Source organism: Brettanomyces bruxellensis, chromosome 9 (genome assembly GCF_011074885.1).
Source record: "Brettanomyces bruxellensis chromosome 9, complete sequence".
Lineage (NCBI taxonomy): Eukaryota > Fungi > Ascomycota > Pichiomycetes > Pichiales > Pichiaceae > Brettanomyces > Brettanomyces bruxellensis.
This window is the reverse complement of record NC_054690.1, coordinates 461,770-482,712: the sequence shown is the minus strand read 5'-3', so window position 1 is coordinate 482,712 and position 20,943 is coordinate 461,770. Positions and strand designations below refer to the sequence as shown.

Below are 20,943 nucleotides of genomic sequence, written 5' to 3'. Positions count from 1 at the left end.
AACTAGATTATCCAAGGTTTTAATAAGGTTTGGCCTTGGTGAATGAGACAAGTAGCAAATTAAAAGTGGAAATTATTTAGGAATATTCAGATACGCTTCAACATATATATATATATATATAATGCAAAATGTGTTATTGGCAGAATTAAACTATCTTGTTATCTGCTCCCCTACACTGTTATTGGGGTACGTAATTACTGATAAGCAAAAAAAACAATGAAACTTGGCCGTTTGTTTCTTCATTTGACGAGACTTCGGATTTTCTCGCTGAACTTGAGTTTCTTAGCGCATAATTTTTCATGGATCTGGACACTTTTCACTGACATAGCAAAACAATTCCTATTAATTTACACTCAAATAATATTATATTGAGAGTAGGCACTTTATATTAAGATTGCTCTAAAGATCTTATTAAGTGATCACATCATAATTTATATGGCCTACGTATATTTTTGAAGTACAATAGTAACGGATACGCCGCGTTCTCAGTTGGTTGACAGGGGAAGCAATTTTTTTTATCGAATTTAGAAAAAAATTCCGACAGATTTAAACCAGTTTAAGCAACCAGTCCTGGAAGTTCGAAAACTCGGCAATCTACGTATGGGATAATACAAATAGTAGAATGTTATAATTGTAAGGGCAGGCACACCAAAATAAGTAAGAAGTTCACAACCTTATTCGTATGCATCGCACATTACTTAATGGACCACATTCCAGCAACTACAGACCAGCTATAAAAAGCAAGTAATATTAATTATGGATCATATGAAAAAACAAGTTTATGGCCAATGCTGTATACTCATAAAGAGAAGAAGTTTCAAAACGAACCAAGTGGATGAATAAATTCTCAGCTAGCAGACGTTTGAAATTAAAAAAGTTATTTTGCATAGCAGCCATCTCTAAAAGGCATCCCATTTATCTTCAGAATCCCAACTGTCGGTTTTCTTCTTTGGTGTCGTACCCATACCAGGCAACTTCGTTTTCGTAGCAGGCTTTCTAAGGCCAAAAGCAGGCTCAATATTAGCACTTTCTGTGCGGGGTTGCCCCAAGTCATCAAGCAATCTGGAGTACTTCGATGAGTTGCCATTATTGACATTAGTAGTATCCCATTGCTGCTGTAAGTTGGTACCTGCCTCTTGAACTTTCTGTCCAAACTGCTCCATAGCCCGTTTGGCTTGTGTTGTGTAATCTTTCTCTGCCAGCTGCTTCATCCCTGGTTGAATAACTGTATCATTCACCTCTTTCACTGATTTGGCCACAGTTGAAGAAAAAAGACCCCAGCCTTTGGTAAACGTCCCGAGTGGGTCTTTTTGGAAAGCATCTAGAGTGAATCCAGCCAACGATCCACCTCTGTTTTGCTGTGAAGTGGCATTTACACTGGGTCCACCAGATCCAAACCCTTGATAACGGCCACCCTGTGATGGTGGCAAGTTATCTGGCCGCTGCTGATTGGCATTACCAAGAGTGGCAAAATAAGCCTCATTTTGTTGCTTCGTTGGCAAATGGGTTGAAGAAACGTTGGCACTTGAGTTTGGTAGGCCTGCATTTGCAGATGGAAGTGTTTCACCAGAATGATCTGGTTCGACAAAATCCGTACCATCCACCAAAGCAGTCAACTTCTTTTTATAATCCTCGGCAACAAAATTATCGTATTTGAGCTTGGCTGGAAGTGAGCAATCCAACTTGTGTGCTTCGAAGTACTCTTTACATTTTTCGTTTCCACCCAATTCCATGCGCTTGAGCTCCTCAGGCTTGAACTGATCCATAGTGATTGATCTGACAAATGAGATATGCACACCGAGCCCTCTATGCACACCAGCACACTCCAAGCAGATGAAAATTCCAAATTTCGGTGATGCCCACTGTGGATTTGGCGAACCACAGTCAAAACACTTCTTATTGGCTCCCTGCTTTTGCAGGGAAAGCAATTTTCGCCTTGTAGCTGGATCGACTGTCCACTGATTAGACATAATATTGTGTGATGCTTGGATAACAAAATTATATGTCTGTATTCGCAAGAGTAAAGGCAAATAGGCAGAAATGTCAATAGTGAGATATATGAGAAAGAACACAATTTCAACATTTTCCAACGGGGACGAGGGGAAAAACAACAGGTTGGGATGAAATGTGTGAGGAGAGGAAAAAAAAAAAAAAAAATCGAGAGGACGATAAGGAAGTAAGCAGAATTCTCTACTTACGTGTACGGATGCAAACCATTAGGAGATGTGTATCTGCCATGAACGGCGAATTTGAATGCATAGGTCAGCCAGCCAATGCAAGACATCCAAACTACACAATATTAAGTGACGAACAGCTTATAATTTTATCGATATGAAACAATGCTGAATGCACAGGAGGTTAAATACATAAAGAGAGTGGGTGACCTGAAATGCGAATTCAAGCAAAAATTTCAGTGCGCCTGTAAACTAAACTAATACAATTTAAAAGAGAGGGAGTGCTTGAAGAAAAAACAACAACAAAAAAAACGTACTCAGTCCTTCCCACATTACGCTTCATATAGGAATACTGTACCAGCAATTAAAGGCACAGCCAATGAAAGCAAGCCAACAGGTGATTCTATAGAGAACATTGGTCTGGAAGCTGCATTTGTCGAGCTACTACTGGTGGAGCTGCTAGAACCACTTCCGCTTGTGGAGCTGTCAGAACCACTTGTGCTTGCGGAGCTGCTAGAACCACTTGTGGTAGTTGCGGTATTCATGTCCAAAGTGATAGAGGACAATGTCTGGGTGTACTCACCACCGTCCACATTATCTAACTCGGATAACCATGAGCTGAGGTCAGAGGAAGAGATGGTGTTTCCAAAAGTGGTGCTGTTGGATAGGAAGACAGTAGCCTTGCCATCTGATCCAAAGATAACACCACCTTTCATGACAGAATCAGGTGTTCTGTCTAGATAAGCGAACATTTGTAATCCAACCTCGACACTGTCGGTTCCTTGATAGTCATGGATGGTCGTGTAGAAGTTATTTCTCTGTGTGTAATTCATCACCTCAAAGATATCGAACTCACCAGCACCAGTGTTCCATGCCGAGCAACTACCGTTCAATGGGTACTGAGACGTCCTTGGAATTTGTGCATTCAACAACCAAATGGCAGGCATATCATAGTTACCAGTCTTGTTGGTTAGACCCTCCTCGCTGGTATCGGAAGGGGCAGAGAATTGAAAGAGGAATGCCTTGACTGTACCGTAAAATCCATGGTAAGCATCGATTCCTTCACGGTAAACAAGGCAGTCACCCTCCAAGGATGACTCATCCTTGCACTTGGTGCCGGAAAAGATGGCAAACTCCTCTGCGGAACCAATAGTCACGTTTTCGAGAACGGTAGATTCCGATGCAAGAGATGTACCGTTTGATGTCACGTAGTTTAGTGCTCTGGCTAGGCACGTGTTTTCGACACCAACATTACCGAGGAAGGTAACATTATCTGCAGTACCATTGGAGACATCGTAATAAGCACCTCGGGTCCACGAACCATCAGTTGAGCCGAAGCTGTAACTTTCGGCCGTGTAAAAGGCAAATTTCTGCAAGTTTATTGGTCCTCTAATGTGAACAGACAACTCCTCATTGAAAGGACTGTTTGTGCCATTAATATAAATTGGAGAATCCATGGCTTGTTCACATGAACAGTTTCCATCGCTCAAAGCTTCAACTTTTCCAACTGGGAAATACTCTCCACTGTATCCAAGATTTTCGAATTGGACAAAAGCGGCTTCTGAGCTGGCACTTGCACTGCTTGCAAAAAAGAGCAAGGATGCACCAGTGGCGGCGGAAATTAAGGATGATGCGATCATGATTTCGAAATCTGGTCGGTGATAGGTAGTGTAAACAGGGGAAAAATATAAAAACACCAACAGAAATAGAGGAAGGGACGCGACGCGCTAACTTGAGATCTAAGAAAAAAAAGTTAAACGGTTTAGTATTTATACAGGTGGGTATTATTTCATCAGCATTACTTGCAGTACATGCATGGGCCGTGCTTCTGAGCTTTTGTAAACATTGTAAAATCCACAACCAACAAGTGTATTGTTTCATGTGCTTTGTAAACTTCTTGGCAAAAAAATTGGATTCATGAAAACATTGTCCGGCTTTTGAGAATGCTTTTTTTTTTCGTTCCTCGTTGCAGGAAAAAATTTATCAGACATAAAGGAGGCTTAGGCAATAAAGGTTTGACAACATCGGATCTCCATTAAAAAACACTCAGCCTGCTCGGTGTTCTAAATTTAATTCATTATTTACCCAAGACACACGAAAATTATTTGCTCGAAGTTTGTACTTAGGTTAAGATACTATTTTTTTATTTGTATTTTTTTTTTGCTTGTGTAGTAGCAGCAGGGTTCGCCAATACAGATAATGCACATGCTTCTTTTTTTAGTTTGATGATAAAAACGTTCCCCAGCCCAATTCATCTGAAGATTTGCGTATCTTTTCAAACCGATGAATAGATTTTTAACATTAATTTGGAGGTAAACATGACTAAAAGCCAAATTTTGAGCTTCTTCTTTAAACCAGGAATAAAGACGAGAATGAAGCTTGGGATATTTTCCACTATTTCAAAATACAGGTGCTACATCAGGAATCTCCGCCTCAGAATCGAAATATTCTGCTCTTAGACTTTAGAATTCCGCTCACAAGATATTATGGGCAGTCATCATATATGAACAAAGTGACATTGAGATTACATGCTCGAAATGAAGAGGGTGCAAACAAGATAGATGATTTATTAAATAATGGTGTTCCTCCTTTGGGTGACTACATATTTACGCTTGATCGTCGAAATCCCCGAGTAAATAACAAACCTCGACGTGTGAATGATTTCAAATAATATAACGTTTTCTTGATCCATGGAAAATCTGACTAAGATCTTCGGATTGTGTGAGGTAGTGCTTGAGGATGCATGCATTAAAGTTATATGATGACAACCCTCTTTGAAGTACATACATAACGAGGTATGAAAACTGACGGTATTGCACAGTATTTAACGGTTTATGACGAAGACCGTGCGATGCAATAATAACGATTTATTTATTCTTCTCTTCTCTCCCTAGTTTTATCTATCACGGGAAATTTAGCGAGATTTCATCTCTTTATTTTATTTTTTTCGCTATATAAAATACCCTTTTTATGAATTAAAGATTGACCATGTGCACAATCAACAACCTTCACAAACAGTATTGCTTTAACTATTGTCGTAATTTTAGCTTTGTGATGAATAATATCTGAACATGAGTGCCGATGAGGTAAACATTTCAAAGATTGCAGATTCTCTTCTTTCGGATATTGATATTTCACTTCAATTTATACTTGGCGAAAAGAATCCAGGCAATAACAGAGATGATATCAGGATTAACAGAAATAACTCACATTCCATATTTACAAAGTCAATTGATCAATTTCAACCATGCCCTCAATTAATGGATACGCATCTGCGTTCATTCATAAATAGAATAACAGATTCCTACATAAAGAATTGTCTTCGTTCCGGTCAAAATTCATTGCTTGATGAGCAAATTTCTGATTCATTCTACCAGTTTGCAAAGGTTCGTGGGTCAAAAACAACGTCTAATTTTTTAAACAGTGACATTTCATTGCTACCGCATGTTGTTAAAAGGGTCACTTTATGCTCTTCCTGGAAGTCACGGTATTTCCTTTTACTTTGGTTGTCAGTTCTCATTTTGACGCCGTTTCCGTTATCGAAGATAGAAGATCAGTTGCCAGACAATGTTTATATAATGTCTTGTACATTTTTGGAATCCTCTTCTGGAAAGGAAACAGAGGCTGCATCCGTTTTAATGGCCAGATTTTTGAGTAGAGTGGATACACAATATTATCTAACTCGTTTTATTACTGAGCATATCAATAGTTTGAAATGGAAGGATACATCCGTTTTTACCAGAATAGGGATTTTGTCGACAATAAATTTCCTTTTGAAAATTTCAACCTTAAACCATCTCTCTCCATATTTGAATCGGATATCTACTTTGACCTTTAATGAACTTCAAGATGGATCAAAACTGTCTTCATCTGTTTTAAAACTTCTCATCAAGATTTTGGGTAAACTTTCACTTTACTTTCTTCGGATGGCCAACTTTTCCCGTATAGAGGATGCCATAACAATTATGCTATCTTATGTATCACATCAAGATACAAATATTAGATGTACAGTTTCGAAACAGATTTCAAAAATATGTTTGCACGTTGATCCACAGTCCAGGGCTGACGTAATAAGGGCACTCATAAATCAGTTAGACATCTCGCCGGTAGATGGTAACGTGTTTCAAGATAATTTAATGATAGATATGGAGTCTATTGATATTTCGTTGTATCATGGAACGTTGATGACATTTGGCCAGGTTTGTGGGATGGTTAGCTCTTCTAGTTGTCTCTATAAGATAGCTTCTATTGTTCATAAAACACTATTCACCGAACAGCACAGATTAATGCATACTGTTGGATCAAACGTTCGAGATGCATCTTGCTTTACTTGCTGGTCTTTATTTAGGCGACATCATGATTCAGAGATTCCGGAGGAGATTTTGCTTGCACTATTTAAGGATCTAATATTAGTGTGCTGCTTTGATGGCGATTTAATGATACGAAGAGCAGCATCGGCCACAATGCAAGAACTTGTTGGCCGACATGGGGATCGATTATTTGACTTGCTAGGAATTCATGGGTCAGATGCTGCAACTTATAAGATCAAGCTCATTGAAACATTGGACTATACTGTGTTGGGTCACACAAAGAAATCGTACAAAATTCCTTTGCAATTGTATACGAAATTGGATGGCTTTCTTTACACCGAATTTATTGACTATTTGTTTAAAAAAGGAGTAACAAATTATGATCCAAATCTTCGAAAGCTATCTTGCTATACATTAAAAGCTCTTATTGGAGCTTCCGGTGCAAGTGATGCTAAAATTAATATGTCAATAGGTGGTCTCATAAAGAGATATCGAGACAACGAAAAGCCTGGATTACTTTATTGCATTGCTGAATTAATTGAATTGGTCAAAGACACGTCTCTACTAGAAACACAGAATATCAGATTGGCTATCCAGAATTTGAAATTCGATTTCCATCATGATAATTACAGCAAGGGAGAAGAATATTTACATTTATTAGGAGTCATGTGTGGTCAGATCGATTTCAATTTAGACGACAATACTTTTGATACTGTATTCAACATAATCAGAATTGCTGATAAATCTGAAATTACCTCTGAGTTCATATTCCTTTCAAGAAACTTAACACAAGTACCAACAACATACAAAAACAAATGGATTTCCTATATAAGATACGGAAACATACCATCGGCTAAAGCAATTGGTTATTCTTTTATACTGAAAACAGAAATGAATGCCATAATAAGAATTTTACTTGATACAAGTAAGGACGCAATGTTGAGAAGTTATTTATTGGATTCGATAAGCATCTATCTAAGCAGAGAGAAGCCAGCTATTGATAGTAAAATGAAGGAAATCTTAATCAACCAGATGGATGATTACACTGTGACTAACAGAGGAGATGTTGGAAACTTTGTGAGACTCTCTGCCATAAATTTGATTTCAGAAAATCAAACATTATTTTGGAATGCAGAATATCCAAAGATGAAGAAATTGATTGTCATGAAACTTTTGCGCTTGACGGGTGAAATTATGGATAACGTGAAGCTTAGGGCCTTCACTCTTCTTAGGTCACTTCTAGGATGGAGATTAGACGCACACAACCTTGATCAATCAACATTGCTCTATCATCCAAGAAAATACTTTAGTGCTCTGCTTCATTTGGTGAGCTCTGACAGTAATTTATTTTACGATAGTGATCTGATGACTGAATTTTGGAGAGGATACTGCTTTTCAGCTGGTTCTCCACAGGCTGTGAGTACTGTGATAAATTCGGCAACTTACAGCTTTCTTGAACTTTGGGAGCAGCTTTATGATAATCAAAAAATGCTTATTTTAAATTGTATATCTTTGCTATTAAAATCGCAAAAAGTGACAAAGGGAAATAAGTCTAGATTTCAGAAGATGCAATCTTCCTGTCTTAATTTTGTTTGCAACATTTTAGAATTGAACATTGGTATTACAAATACAGACAACTTAAAGGTCATTTTCGTTCGAACATACAATTTAACATTAGGAACATCAAATTATCACAGAATGTTTACTGCAATAAGAATATTTACAAATCTATATATTAGAGATGTGCTAAAATACCAAGGCTGCAGGAAAAGAATAGTATGGATTTACAGAAATCATCCATCTCCAATGATAAGGGAACGGGCTTACGAAGCGTTGCAGGAAATAGAATTCGAGATGGATTCCAGAAGTAAGATATAACGATTAGTTAGAAATTTGAGTATATTTACTAACACTTAGGCGTTTATATAATGTATAAATAAATAGAATGATGAATTATGAAACATATTGAAGAATACTTTTCAATTTGATTCATGAACCATAAGATAAATATTGGGTTACGAGTATATATGCATTTAGATCCGTGCAAGGTCTAATTATTGAATCAATTTGTATCATTTTTCAAGGCAGATTTCAAATCAACAGTAGCACTTCCTCTAGCAACTGGTTGAGATAGATTCTTACCTGGCTTCCAACCAATAATATCGATAAATCTGAATGTAGCAGGTAGATGTCCAGTTTTTCGGTCACCATACAGAGCCTTATAGACAGGCTCAACAGCAATTAAAATATCCTTCGTTAGAGGTGGCGGGGTATTAGTAATAGCATTACTTTCTCCCATTAATTGTAGGTCTCTCATTAAAGCAACAACATTTGGATATTCAACAACAATGTCCTGAACATCCAAAGTAAGCATTTGAAAACCCGCCTTCTGCATCAATCCTTCCACATCTGAAGATCGAACAAACGGAGAAATTCTTGCAGAAAGACCACCGTAACGCTCTACTTCAGCCAATTGTAAAGAAGCCCGAAGTTCGAACAATGTATCACCACCAAATATAGTCCCTATAAAACAACGATCTGGCTTGAGTATACTATTCAAATGTCGAAAGGTTCCTGGAAGATCATTTATCCAATGCATGGAGAGGTTTGAGATGATAAGATCATACTGATTTTCCCTTCGAAGAACAGGATCTTTGAATGCTTCTTCATCTGCCACAACTCTTCGTATATCTAGTTCTTTATTGAAGACATCATCTTTATATTTAGATATCATTGATTCAGAAGAATCTACCATAACAATTCTCCTTAGTTTTGACTTGACCAACTTCCTGTCTTCGGTATATCTTTGAAATTTCCCATCGTATTTGGAGCTACATACTATCTTCTCGAAATTTCCTCCGTTCGATCCATAATCTAAAACGTTGTCAAATGGCGTGGTTAGGCAAGATAATCTTCCAACCGTTCTTCTTGCAATTTCATCCCGTAAGTATTCTACCAAATTGCTTTCCTCCTGAGCTGCCGCTCTCTCCCTTTGGAGTAACTTAATATGCCTATTGAAAACTTGAAATGGTGAACCGTTTGGGGATAACACTTTACTAGTGGAATGCAGACATCGCTTGAAGCAAGCAATAACCATACTAAGGTATACGTTTCAAGTAGGCTTTCTACCAAATTTATCGCTGCTTCTGGAGACAAGTTATAGTTATATTACAGATGGATAAATGAACACATTATCTTCTCCGGAAAAAACATACATATATAGGTATTCTTTTTTTTTCCAACCGTACTCTCTTTCCCCACAATTCTTGCGAACTTAATTTCATGCTTGTTTTATCGTAAAACAGCCATACTGTTGAATATTAACGAAATGCTTGTATGATTTAAACTTACAATGAAGGCTTCGATAAATTTGGTCAGCAAGATAGCAAAAGCGAAAGAATTGAACAAAACATTTTCAGGAACATTGGCGGATAAACGCTTTAAAGATATTGTTTCAGCCAATACTAATAGATCATTTAAACATGAAGATCAGAATTTAAACTATTTCAAGGCAGCATGTAAAATAGCAGATAGTAAAAGTGCATTATTACAGAGGCTAGAGGATGCTTCTGACTTGGTGAAGCAGATGGAAAGGGATCCCAATGTTTTTCCATCACGCGCAATAACATCAATATTGGATAAGTTGTTTGCCATGGATCATGGCTACAAGTTTGCAGATTATTACGACAGCTTTCTTAAAAGAAAGGGGCTTGATTTGGCTTACTTCAGAATGCATCGGTTTCTTGTTTCAAATGAGTACGAACAAGCAATAGAGCTTTTTTGGGCCCGGTACGACTACTATAAGCAGGCCGCTTGGGTCAACATTTACCGATTGATGAAGAATCTAAGAGCATATGATCTTTTACGGGCTGCATCTATTCGTAACGATACGGAACAGATAATGAAGCTTCTGGAGGTATTAGAAAAGCATAAATTAATGAGCTTTAAAAACTATGCAGCGTGCTTGAATGTAGCCCTTTTTAACAACAACTACAAAGTTACAAAACACATTTATAACATATGGGAACAAGTGGAACTTACTCAATCATATTTGCAAAGGGTGGTCGAAATTGCGATCAGTAATCAAGACTTAGAGTTTGCTTTGAATGCACTTTCCAAGATCGAAAGCCCAACATTAAGCCTTTTTTACATGATGCGGATTCCTTTATTTATTTCAAGTACCAACTGCTGGGAAATAATGGATAAAACTTTTGAAGGCATAGAGTGGAGATTAATAGAGGAAATCGGATTGCCACCAGAGCTTCAGAAGTTATCACATATGGACGATTTTGAAATCTTGGATGGATACATGAATACATTATCGAAGTTAAAGAGTAGAACAACCAAAAAGTTGTTGATACGAAGTCTATTGTTGTCTATAGATAATGGTCAAGGACATTTCGGCTCGGCACTATTTATTTTGAACTATCTCAACAGAAATGACATGATCCCACTTCTTGGCTCCAAAGATATCGATATACTCTCAAATCTTGCTTCACATTATGGTTCTAAGATTGCCACCGTGTTAATGGCGGATCTTCTTGCAAAGCACAACATTGTGATCTCTCAAAATAATTACTATGATCTAATGCGTGCGGAATGCCACGGGACAGAACACGAAGGTTTATATTTATTCGCAGTCAGGTGCTTGAGAGATCATGGAAGCCTTCCTAAACAATCAGTTAACTTGATAAAGGATGTTGCAAGTCTAACAGACGACACAAAAGCAGCACGATTCCTTGAAGAAAGGGATAATTTGCTAAAAGCATCAATGATTGTGGACTACACATATCTTAGCAAGCATTTTGAATCTTTTGAGGAGAGGATCAAGGCTAAGCACGTTATATTGAACGGATTTGGCAAATACGACAAGTATCAAGATCACACAAATGTGCTGCTTCTAATATCTAGCGAGAAATACGTAAACATAATGACAAAATAGAGAGAGGAAAAAATAAAGAAGTCAGAGAAACAAATAAAAAAATGAAAGAATATAAACATTTAAATAACAAGGTTGCCGGTGATAAATGTCAAACCGACTGAACGTAGAAATAGTAGGCAAAGTATAGGAGGGACACAAAAGTAATTCCAACAAAAGTAACAGCAGCATTACATGCACTAGTCTCCTTCTCTATAACTTTCTGTAATGGGACATCTGTTTCCAACTTCTTCTGGGCATCTAGATAACTCTGGGTCTGCATTGGCTTAGCACCTTTAGGCAAATGTGAAGAATCAGGATTCAATTCCTCCAAGTATTGCTCGATCTCACCACACTTAAGAGATATCTCTAAATAGTTTGGATCAGCAACTGGACATTTATGATGGATAATACGCAAATAATGACTGAAGATGTCCAAAACACCGCTGTAGGTTCTAGATTCCAGAATCAACTTCGCAGTCGTTCCCCTTCTAATCTTAACATTCTGCTTGAGAACCAATGGATTTTCAAATATTTCGGCTAGTGTTGCAATAGCCATAACCTGTGGAATTGCAGTAAAATTGAAAGTCGAATGATCGTATATAAGTGATAAATAGGTGAGGGAATCCTTAGCTTCTCCCAATGCATTCAAAACGAGCTCACTAATACAATAAACACCCTTCTGGATGAACTCTGGCTTTTCAAAGTCACTCAAGTTCTTAGCGTACTTACCCCAAACTTCCTTAGGCCAGAACGTTCTACCATCATCTAAATCCTCCTTATAATCTCTTATTATATTGGTCTTCTGTAAGAATAAACCCATAGACTCGGAGAGATTCATTCTGTCCAAAAGTGTAGGTGAACCGAATTTTGCAGCAGTGATCAATTTAGTCAAACCTTCACCAACCAAACCAGCAACATAATGACAATATAAGTCATAATCTTTAACTGTTCTGACTCCATTCAACTTGAAGTCCTCATCCCGAGCATATTTGGCCATTCCAGCTCCCATCTTAGCTGTCGTATCCTTGATGATGTCTTGATATTCTGGCTTTAATTCATGATAAACATCAAGAATCTTATCAAATCTTGTAAGGGTAATACTGTCTCTCTCCTTTGGATCAGTTCCATTAAAGGTCCACTTGGTTTTTTTGAGGTTGTTATGGAATGATTCCAATGTTGGTAGTTTAACAGCATTAGGCACAGTCATATCATCTTCAATGGTATCTAATGCACGCAAAACCAAATAAAATATCATAATTGGCTTTCTGAGTTCAGCATCAAGTTCCATAATGACCGCAGCAAAAGATCGTGATGTGATCTTCAACATCTTGAGGCACTCTTTCTCTGAGTCACTGGATGGATGAACATCAGCTTGCTTCCTAAAGAATTTTCTGTAGTTGAAGTTGACAATAAATGTTAGTGAATGTTCAAATTGGCAAACAAACCTTGTTTATAATTTAATTAAAAATTCAAATACTTACAATTGGACGGCTGCTTTAAATTCATCCGGATGTTCAAGGAGCTGAATAACTTTTGTGGCACTCATTATGGTTAAATATTCAAAATGTGTTTAGAGATGAAAAGGAAATAAATAACAGATTTAATAGATAGATATTTAAATATGGCTTATCTTTGTGAAGCTTGTAATAGAACAAAAGTACCGCTTTGAAGAATGAGTTACCATTCTACCTGATACTGATTGGATAAAAGATACTGCTTTTTTTACACCGGGAATGATTTATTTTTCTGTTTCCGAAGTATTTCACCTAGTAATTTTTTTAACTTCTTGCTCGCTTAGTTCGTACCGAGGGGGTCTCTCCCTCCACAAGAAGAAAAAGAAAGAAAAAAACTTTCAACTAAATCTTAAAATTCGGAGCCTCGGAGATGAGTTTTCAGACGCGTCTATAGACCATACTGACCAAGGATATATCTATTACTGTGGTAACTAACCGTCTCTAATTGGACGCTTTCAGAGGTCACACTTAAAACAATTCATACACATTTTTGTTTATCATTGCTGTGAAATAGTACCTAATACTTAGATCTTTTCTACACAAAGAAAATGAATTCGTCATTTTATGATTTAGGGAGGGTTGGCTTTCTGAAACACGATGGTAAATCAGATGAAGACGACAATGAAGAACATGAGTATGATGAGGCACACCAGGGCATAATATTTGCCATTCAATTGACACCCACAATGTATGAAAATCTCCATGTAATCTTTAGTAATATTTTGGAATTAATTGAAGAACTTGCCAAGTTTGCTCCAAACACTGGATTAGGTTGTTACTTATTCAATTGCTCAAATAGACCAGACGAGGATGAATTATCAGGATTAAAAGAAGAGGAACTCAGGTGGAGAAAGCAATTGTTTATGGATAGAAGAGGTGTGTACCCTATATTTCGTCTTAGTGATATTAATGCACATCAATTAGAAAAAATGAACACGATTATTGAACAGTCAAAATTGGAAGTTTCTGCAACTGATGACAAAACAAACTCTTTTGAAGAAATGTTTAATTTATTGAGCACAGATCCCCTAATCAACTCTGGAGAGCAACTATCATACATTTTTAACCAGTGCCATGATGATTTTGTATATGTTCCTCGGTTTGTCAAGGAATACACCTACAGAAAGATATTTCTTTTTACTGATTGCGATAAACCATTCAATGGATCTACATCCACTAGAACGACGTTGCAGAACATAATTCATGATCTAGATACGGCCAGGATAAGGATAAGTCCTTTCTTGATTCCTACGGATACGGGCAAGCAGTTTGATTTGGCGGAGTATAAAATTCTCCTTGAAGTGGGCGAAATCAGTAATCTGGATCAAATTAAAGGACAGAAAACTCACTATAAGCCATCAATAGAACAGATATCACTTGAGAAAATCAGAGAAAAGATCGAAAGGACCCAACAATTGCGAAGATCAGTGTTTGCATGCTCATTGGTGCTGAGTAATACAATGACGATTTCAATAAGAGGGTATCGAATTTTTTCAGAGTCTACCGTTAAACTTCCTGAACATTTCTATGACGATCAAGGAATATACAAAGTCGTTCATATAAAAACCTATAAGCTCGCAGAAACATCCGGCGAAATATTAGATAAGGATAAAGTGGAATTCAAGAAGGTTTTTCCTGTGCAAGATCAGTTCATAGATATTGACAAGGCCTTCTGGAATGAAATTCTTCAATTTAACGAGAAACATAAACCATTGCTACGTGTCATAGGATTTAGAGATTTACAATATTATAATTCAAGTTACACTATAGGGAAGCCAATATTTGTTGTTGGAGATGATAATGGATCGTTCACGCACTCTAACAGGACATTTTCAGCCTTATACCAGGCACTTCTTCACAAAAACAAGATGTGCTTGGTGTGGGGAATGCCGAGAAAACTTTCATATCCATCAATGTATTATATGATACCCACTGATAGCACATTGGAAAAGAGTGTTCCAGAGGGGCTGATGATGATCCAGATACCATATAGAGACCAGATTCGACTTCTTCCAGATTACATAACTGCTGTTTTAAAGCCGTACAAAGTACTCAAGCAGAATTTGTTTGAGAGGTTAACTACAAAATTGAAAAGGAATGGATTCGATCTTTCAGCCAATCCTCAATTATTATGGCACTATAAAGTTTTGGAAGACTTCATACTACAGCGGGAAGTGGAAGAGCCTGAAGCTTTGGAAAGTCTTACTGAAGTCAGTAATGCGGACAAGGAAGACTTGAGAAAACAAATTAGATATGACACAATGGATGACATGAAACAAAGGATCGAAAAAACGCGGGACGATATTCGTAATGATTCAGAAATAATGAGTCTAGTGAAAAGTTTAAAAACCATGCTTAATGGTATTGCTAACTACGAGGAATTGCATAAAATTTCACGGAATGATGAGAAGGATTTACCGCCAAGCAAGCGGACAAAGCTACTTACGGATGATCTTGTGATTAAGGCGTGGAAATTGGGATCACTAACAAAATTCAGTGCTCAACAGTTACGAGTTTATATAAATTCGAAACCGAACTTAATTGAGAAGGCTCCAAAAAAGGCAGAGATGATCCAAAATATATCAGAATATCTAGAAAGAGCGGCTGATTGAGGCAATTCTTTTATTTTCGCATGTACATATTTTTTTGGTTTTTTTTTCTAATTGTTTAAATTTATTCTTGATTTGAATTCAACAATTTATTGCATTCTAGAATTAGCATCTTTTTCGAAGCCGGTGGTATTTGATGAAAAGAAAGTTATACACGTTTATCTACTTGAACCAACGCATTTTCTGCAAGAGGCTGAAAGTGATTGAATATCAGTAAGGACATGAAATGGAGCAAAGAGCAACAGCTGCTTTTACTAAAACGGACATGCTATCATAAACCAATAGGCAAACATAGAAACAAGGAGCTTGACACGATTGTTGGTGAATTGAAGAAAAGCTTTCCGGAATTGGATGTAAAAAAACAGGATCTGATCGATGAATTAAGCAAATACTACGACTTGAGTGGCCTTGAGGCACTTGAAAAAGAAGATGAAGTATTTGTTGAAAAGCAAAAGCCAGCAACTAAGAAGAAGCGGAGTAAAATGAAAGCAGAAAAGAGGACAAGGTTCAAATCCAAGGAAGCAATTTCTATAAAAGATAATTCAGACGAGGAAATATCTGAGGAAGATGCAGATGAGAGCATTTCATCAAGATTGGCAAAAAGGGTGCAACCGGAGGATGCTCTTGAAGAACCAAGAAAAAAGAAAAGGAAAACGGATAGTTTACAGCAGGAAAAGAAGAAGAAAAGGGTGAGTAGAAGCAGAAGTCGGAGAAAGGTTACTATAACTGATACAGCAGATAATGATGCAAATAAGGCAGATGAAGGCATAAGCCGCGGAAGAAGCAGAACTGTAGAAGTGAATGATGGAAAGAGAAACGTAAAGAGAAATCCAAGCAGGTCGAGGAGGTTGCGAGAGAGTTCACCAAATAATCAGAGGGAAAATTCCGATGGAAAGGGATCGGAATCAGAAACAGAATCAGACGATAATATAGGTAGCCGAACAAGAAGACGGAGTCTTCGCGAAAGTTCTAGAACACCAAGTATCAACTCATCCCCGGTGAGGAGAGGTAGATCAAGAACTCCGAAAGATCTTCCTAGGAGTGAGGTAAACGATGCTAGGAGGAAAGATTTACCGAAGGAAGACGATATCGTTCGTCGGCTTAAAAGCAGATCGCGCTCAAAGGTTCAAGATTTGGAAGAAATCAGCGATGCTTCTACCGAAAGTAAGAAAATAAGCAAGGATGATGGTGGGAAGGGTATTGTGGGTAATAGAAGCAAAACGGAGAATAAAGTGACGGAAGAAGACGGTGAAGAAGAAAGAGACGAAGACGAAGAAGACGAAAAAACTACTAAAGATAGTATAGCTTCGAGGACCAGGAGGCACCAACGGAGTCCGCCAAAAGGTGAAGCAAGTACAGTGAGGATGGAGAACCGAAAACATAAAGGCCGTTCTAAGAAATAAGGTGCTTTAAACCATGATGTGAAGCGCGGCTAAATAGAACTCATAGATGTCATGTGACTGACCATCATCTGTGTTATGTACATATAATTGTAAATATAACGGAATATGAAACTACATGAACTCTCTCTGTCTATTTCTACGGCAAGGCAAATATTCGGAAAGTATTACTTCCGACTTGATCTGTAAGCACTAGCATTTAAAAATGAATGGCTCACGTCCCTCGTCTTTTTTTTTTTTTTTTTTTTTTTTTGTATCGGGCAGCACAAGATCTTCCCAACTTTGCAGTATCAAGTGTGATAAACAAACTTGCGTGGCACTAAACGGCATACACACATTCAGTGCTTTTCGCGACATTACCTCATAGTGCGCATTTGCATTGTTTTTATTGAAACATTTCACTTTTTTTTCTATTTATAAACATACCGTTAAATAGTTTTCATTCTTTTCTGAAAGGGGTCAATATTTTTGTAAGCTAGAACCAGGTGACACTGACACGACCGTATTTTAAATCTAAAGCGTTTGTTTTATCCTTGTTTCAAACGTGTATACATTTTATTTTTTCCCATACTTTCATCAGACTGTGTTAATAAACGTACAACGTATTGTACTATTAGAAATTATCATACGAAAGATATTGATCTCTAGTCCGGCTAGTGACCTCACCAACAGAGGTTTTGCACTCTTCCATATATACATCAATATTGGACCTATATGGTGAGAAATTACCTTCAATAACACTACTTTTCGTTTCATACATTCATTTTCAAGGTGCCAACGGTTGAAGTTGGAGGTCCCTTGCTTTTCCATATAATCAGATAAATTTGCGCTCACAGACAATACTGTTATTAAATGACCATTTTACAAGAACAGTTAGTGGGGAAGGATCCTACGCTGATAACGTTCAACGAGATTACGGGGGAGCATAGATATAATAGATATGGATTATGGATCGTTATTGATTTTATCGCGTTACTTGTGACTACGCTATTACGGTTTCTTTTTTTGGCTTCGGATATCTATACATTAGTCCAGATCTACGTTTTGTCAAACTGGGACGATTATCATTCTATCAGTTATGTTCCTATATTGGTCTATAGGATTATTTTCACCGTCTGCATTGGCTTGTACATTATTTTCCTTATCTTTTCGATCGCAACCGGAATACACATCTTTCATAAAAACTATGTTATTTCCTCATACCTCCACGCTGTTGCACGTGAATTCAACTCTTTGAGAAGCTACGAGCGCTTCTGTATTTACGAAAATATTACAACGAAATCGCTACATGATTGGCTGGCATTACTGATATATCAGTCTCTTCATTACGATATGTTCTTATGGCTTCTTTCCGATACACCAAGACAGGTTCTTAATGGGGCTACTATCGCTTACTCAATATCAAATTCGTTCCAAAGCTCTAATATTGGTGCAATTATACGGGAAATCGCGCAGACAAACAAAAGAGAAGCAATATTACTTTCATTCATGACATTCTCCTTCGTGGTGTGGGTTTTCTTCTCTATGAAATACCTCATCCTAATCTTATCGGCAATATGTATCGTTCCTTCCGTTAAGAGAAGGACACATCTTTCATATTCACAGGGATGTAAATCCATAGTTGCCGCAAGCGTTATGAAAATGTACGAAAAGGAGGAAAGAAAGAAGAGAAAGTCCATGATGCATAAGAGAAAGATTCCGTCTGTCATTAAGGATGACTCTATGGCCGACATTACGTTTGGTCAGGATGATTCTTCAAAAACTTCGTTTGCATACGAGAAAAATCCATTCAGTGATGTTAATGGCTTCCCAAAACCCCCATCTTATCAACTTTCAAACTTTTCTTCTCAAAGCAACAAGTCGTTTGGGAGTGCAGCAGGTTCAGATGCAAACTTGAATTCTAACAACATCTCTTCTTCCTCTGTTTCAACTGACTACTTCAGGGATTCTCGGTCAAGAGGTCCTCTGCATACCCAAACAATGCCTAATCCACCGACAGGAAACCTTCCAGGAGCGCAATCTGGAATAAGAAAGGGAAGTATGCCTTTAGGTTTAGAAATGTATTCTCAAAACGAGGGAGTAAATGTTACGGGGGAGAATTCTGTGATGTCACAGCCTCCAATAATGTCACTTAACGCATACCAGAGGGCACAGATGAACTCGGCAATATCATTGCAACAACCGCAGGTCGCTGCTAAGTTCAACGGGTCAACTGTGAGCTTTTCGGATGCAGATGAAAACGACAGTATGAAATATTATCCAGAACGCAGTCAGTTGCAGAATCCGCAGATACATGCCGAAAGCTCACAAAGCCATTCATCTGGGGATATTTACTTATTGGCTCAAGCACGTCAGGTGCCCCAGCAACAACGCACAATGCAGGGCAAACCTTACAGTGGAAGTCATAACTACTCCAAAGGACGTACTGCAACGAGTGGGCAAAGGACACACGGAGAAAGAGCTAGGAGCAGGAGGAATTCGCCTGGAGATAGTGGTGCATACTCGCAAAATCCATCGCCATATGGAAGACGGGGCATAGCAGGATACATGAAGCCTCAGATAGGCCAAAAACAGACAGATAACAACGAGGAGAGTCAACTATATAAATCTAGGGGCTTGGACAAAGCATTTACAAGTAACTTCTAATAATATAAACTATTTTTGCATTGCATTAAATTGATATAATGTGATTTACTTTAACCTCTGGTAGCCATAATTTCACTTTTGGCCAAACCAGAGATCTGCACCCCAAACATCAACTTTCCAAGGCCTTTGCTACACTGTAGAAGCTTTTCTGGTTCGTCAAAGTCATTAACTGCATTGACGATGGCTTTTGCCAACATTCGAGGATTGGAGCTCTTGAAAATTCCAGATCCGACAAATACACCATCGCAGCCTAATTGCATACATAAAGCGGCATCTGCCGGGGAAGCAATTCCACCAGCAGCAAAATCAACCACTGGAAGCTTACCATTACTTTCTATTAAATTAATGATTGATTCAGGTTTAACATCGTTCTTTGCAGCAAAGCTTATTAGCTTAGGGTCATCGACATAGATGCCCTTGGGGAAAAGGTTTATAACCTCTTCAATCTGGGCTTGAATCATTCTAATATGCGATACAGCTTCACTCACATCTCCAGTCCCTGCCTCACCTTTAGTACGGATCATTGCTGCTCCCTCCTCGATTCTTCTTAAAGCCTCATAAAGGTTCCTAGCTCCACAGACAAACGGAACTTTGAACTTCGATTTCTCAATGTGCTTCTTCTTATCTGCAACCGTGAGCACTTCAGATTCATCAACAAAATCCACACCAACCTTCTCCAATATCTGAGCTTCAACGAAGTGACCAATTCGTGCCTTTGCCATGACAGGGATGGAAACAGTCTTCATAATACTCTGAATCATGTCTGGGCTAGACATTCTTGCAACTCCACCTTCTCTTCTAATATCTGCCGGCACTCTCTCCAAAGCCATGACTGCAACCGCACCAGCTTCTTCGGCAATTTTTGCCTGTTCCGGATTGGTTACATCCATGATGACTCCATTTTTTAGCATTTGTGCAAGTCCACTTTTATGCTGAAAGGTGTTACTGGAGGAATTTAACATGTTTATGGTGGAATTCTGTTCTCTTTTGCTCTTGTAAATTATAATTTTTTGGCCCTAAATCATCAAGAAACTTAGGATCAAGTGATTATGCTGGGCGAAAAGCAACCATATTTATATACATTCTAGATTTCGTTTAATTGACTCATAACCGGACAAGTTTATATTTATTATTGCATTATGTATACATTTTGGCCAATCGTTGCAACTTCTTTCAATTAATTAATCAATTCAGGTTCCACACGGATTGAGTATCTGGATTGGGTAATAGGGCCATTTCAAATCAGATGAAAAAATTTTAAACAGGAAGTATCTGGTTTTGAGAGATCTGCTTCACTGCAAACTTCAAAGCCGAACATTGACTTCTCCGATTGTTCGAATCTATAAGTAGTAGCAAAAAGGAGAATTAA

At 37.9% G+C, this 20,943-nt stretch overlaps 10 protein-coding genes across 10 annotated transcripts; 5 read left to right on the top strand and 5 right to left on the bottom strand.

Moving 5' to 3' along the window:
- Positions 1-899: 899 nt before the first annotated feature.
- BRETT_002093 (uncharacterized protein) lies at positions 900-1,970 on the bottom strand (the record flags this gene model as incomplete). The annotated part of the gene is made up of 1 exon (XM_041280631.1): positions 900-1,970. The coding sequence occupies one exon, from the start codon at positions 1,968-1,970 to the stop codon at positions 900-902; it is 1,071 nt and encodes a 356-aa protein (XP_041138422.1).
- A 536-nt stretch (positions 1,971-2,506) lies between these two features.
- On the bottom strand, positions 2,507-3,814 carry BRETT_002092 (uncharacterized protein; the record flags this gene model as incomplete). Its single annotated transcript, XM_041280630.1, has 1 exon — positions 2,507-3,814. The coding sequence occupies one exon, from the start codon at positions 3,812-3,814 to the stop codon at positions 2,507-2,509; it is 1,308 nt and encodes a 435-aa protein (XP_041138421.1).
- A 1,431-nt stretch (positions 3,815-5,245) lies between these two features.
- On the top strand, positions 5,246-8,362 carry BRETT_002091 (uncharacterized protein; the record flags this gene model as incomplete). Its single annotated transcript, XM_041280629.1, has 1 exon — positions 5,246-8,362. One exon carries the CDS (start codon positions 5,246-5,248, stop codon positions 8,360-8,362), a length of 3,117 nt encoding a protein of 1,038 aa, XP_041138420.1.
- Positions 8,363-8,546: 184 nt separating this feature from the next.
- On the bottom strand, positions 8,547-9,581 carry BRETT_002090 (uncharacterized protein; the record flags this gene model as incomplete). Its single annotated transcript, XM_041280628.1, has 1 exon — positions 8,547-9,581. One exon carries the CDS (start codon positions 9,579-9,581, stop codon positions 8,547-8,549), a length of 1,035 nt encoding a protein of 344 aa, XP_041138419.1.
- Positions 9,582-9,836: 255 nt separating this feature from the next.
- On the top strand, positions 9,837-11,426 carry BRETT_002089 (uncharacterized protein; the record flags this gene model as incomplete). Its single annotated transcript, XM_041280627.1, has 1 exon — positions 9,837-11,426. The coding sequence occupies one exon, from the start codon at positions 9,837-9,839 to the stop codon at positions 11,424-11,426; it is 1,590 nt and encodes a 529-aa protein (XP_041138418.1).
- An 88-nt stretch (positions 11,427-11,514) lies between these two features.
- On the bottom strand, positions 11,515-12,951 carry BRETT_002088 (uncharacterized protein; the record flags this gene model as incomplete). Its single annotated transcript, XM_041280626.1, has 2 exons — positions 11,515-12,796; positions 12,887-12,951. 2 exons carry the CDS (start codon positions 12,949-12,951, stop codon positions 11,515-11,517), a joined length of 1,347 nt encoding a protein of 448 aa, XP_041138417.1.
- Positions 12,952-13,467: 516 nt separating this feature from the next.
- On the top strand, positions 13,468-15,531 carry BRETT_002087 (uncharacterized protein; the record flags this gene model as incomplete). The annotated part of the gene is made up of 1 exon (XM_041280625.1): positions 13,468-15,531. One exon carries the CDS (start codon positions 13,468-13,470, stop codon positions 15,529-15,531), a length of 2,064 nt encoding a protein of 687 aa, XP_041138416.1.
- Positions 15,532-15,749: 218 nt separating this feature from the next.
- BRETT_002086 (uncharacterized protein) lies at positions 15,750-16,931 on the top strand (the record flags this gene model as incomplete). The annotated part of the gene is made up of 1 exon (XM_041280624.1): positions 15,750-16,931. One exon carries the CDS (start codon positions 15,750-15,752, stop codon positions 16,929-16,931), a length of 1,182 nt encoding a protein of 393 aa, XP_041138415.1.
- An 849-nt stretch (positions 16,932-17,780) lies between these two features.
- Positions 17,781-19,574, top strand: BRETT_002085 (uncharacterized protein; the record flags this gene model as incomplete). Its single annotated transcript, XM_041280623.1, has 1 exon — positions 17,781-19,574. One exon carries the CDS (start codon positions 17,781-17,783, stop codon positions 19,572-19,574), a length of 1,794 nt encoding a protein of 597 aa, XP_041138414.1.
- A 50-nt stretch (positions 19,575-19,624) lies between these two features.
- On the bottom strand, positions 19,625-20,536 carry BRETT_002084 (uncharacterized protein; the record flags this gene model as incomplete). The annotated part of the gene is made up of 1 exon (XM_041280622.1): positions 19,625-20,536. One exon carries the CDS (start codon positions 20,534-20,536, stop codon positions 19,625-19,627), a length of 912 nt encoding a protein of 303 aa, XP_041138413.1.
- Between the last annotated feature and the right edge of the window lie 407 nt (positions 20,537-20,943).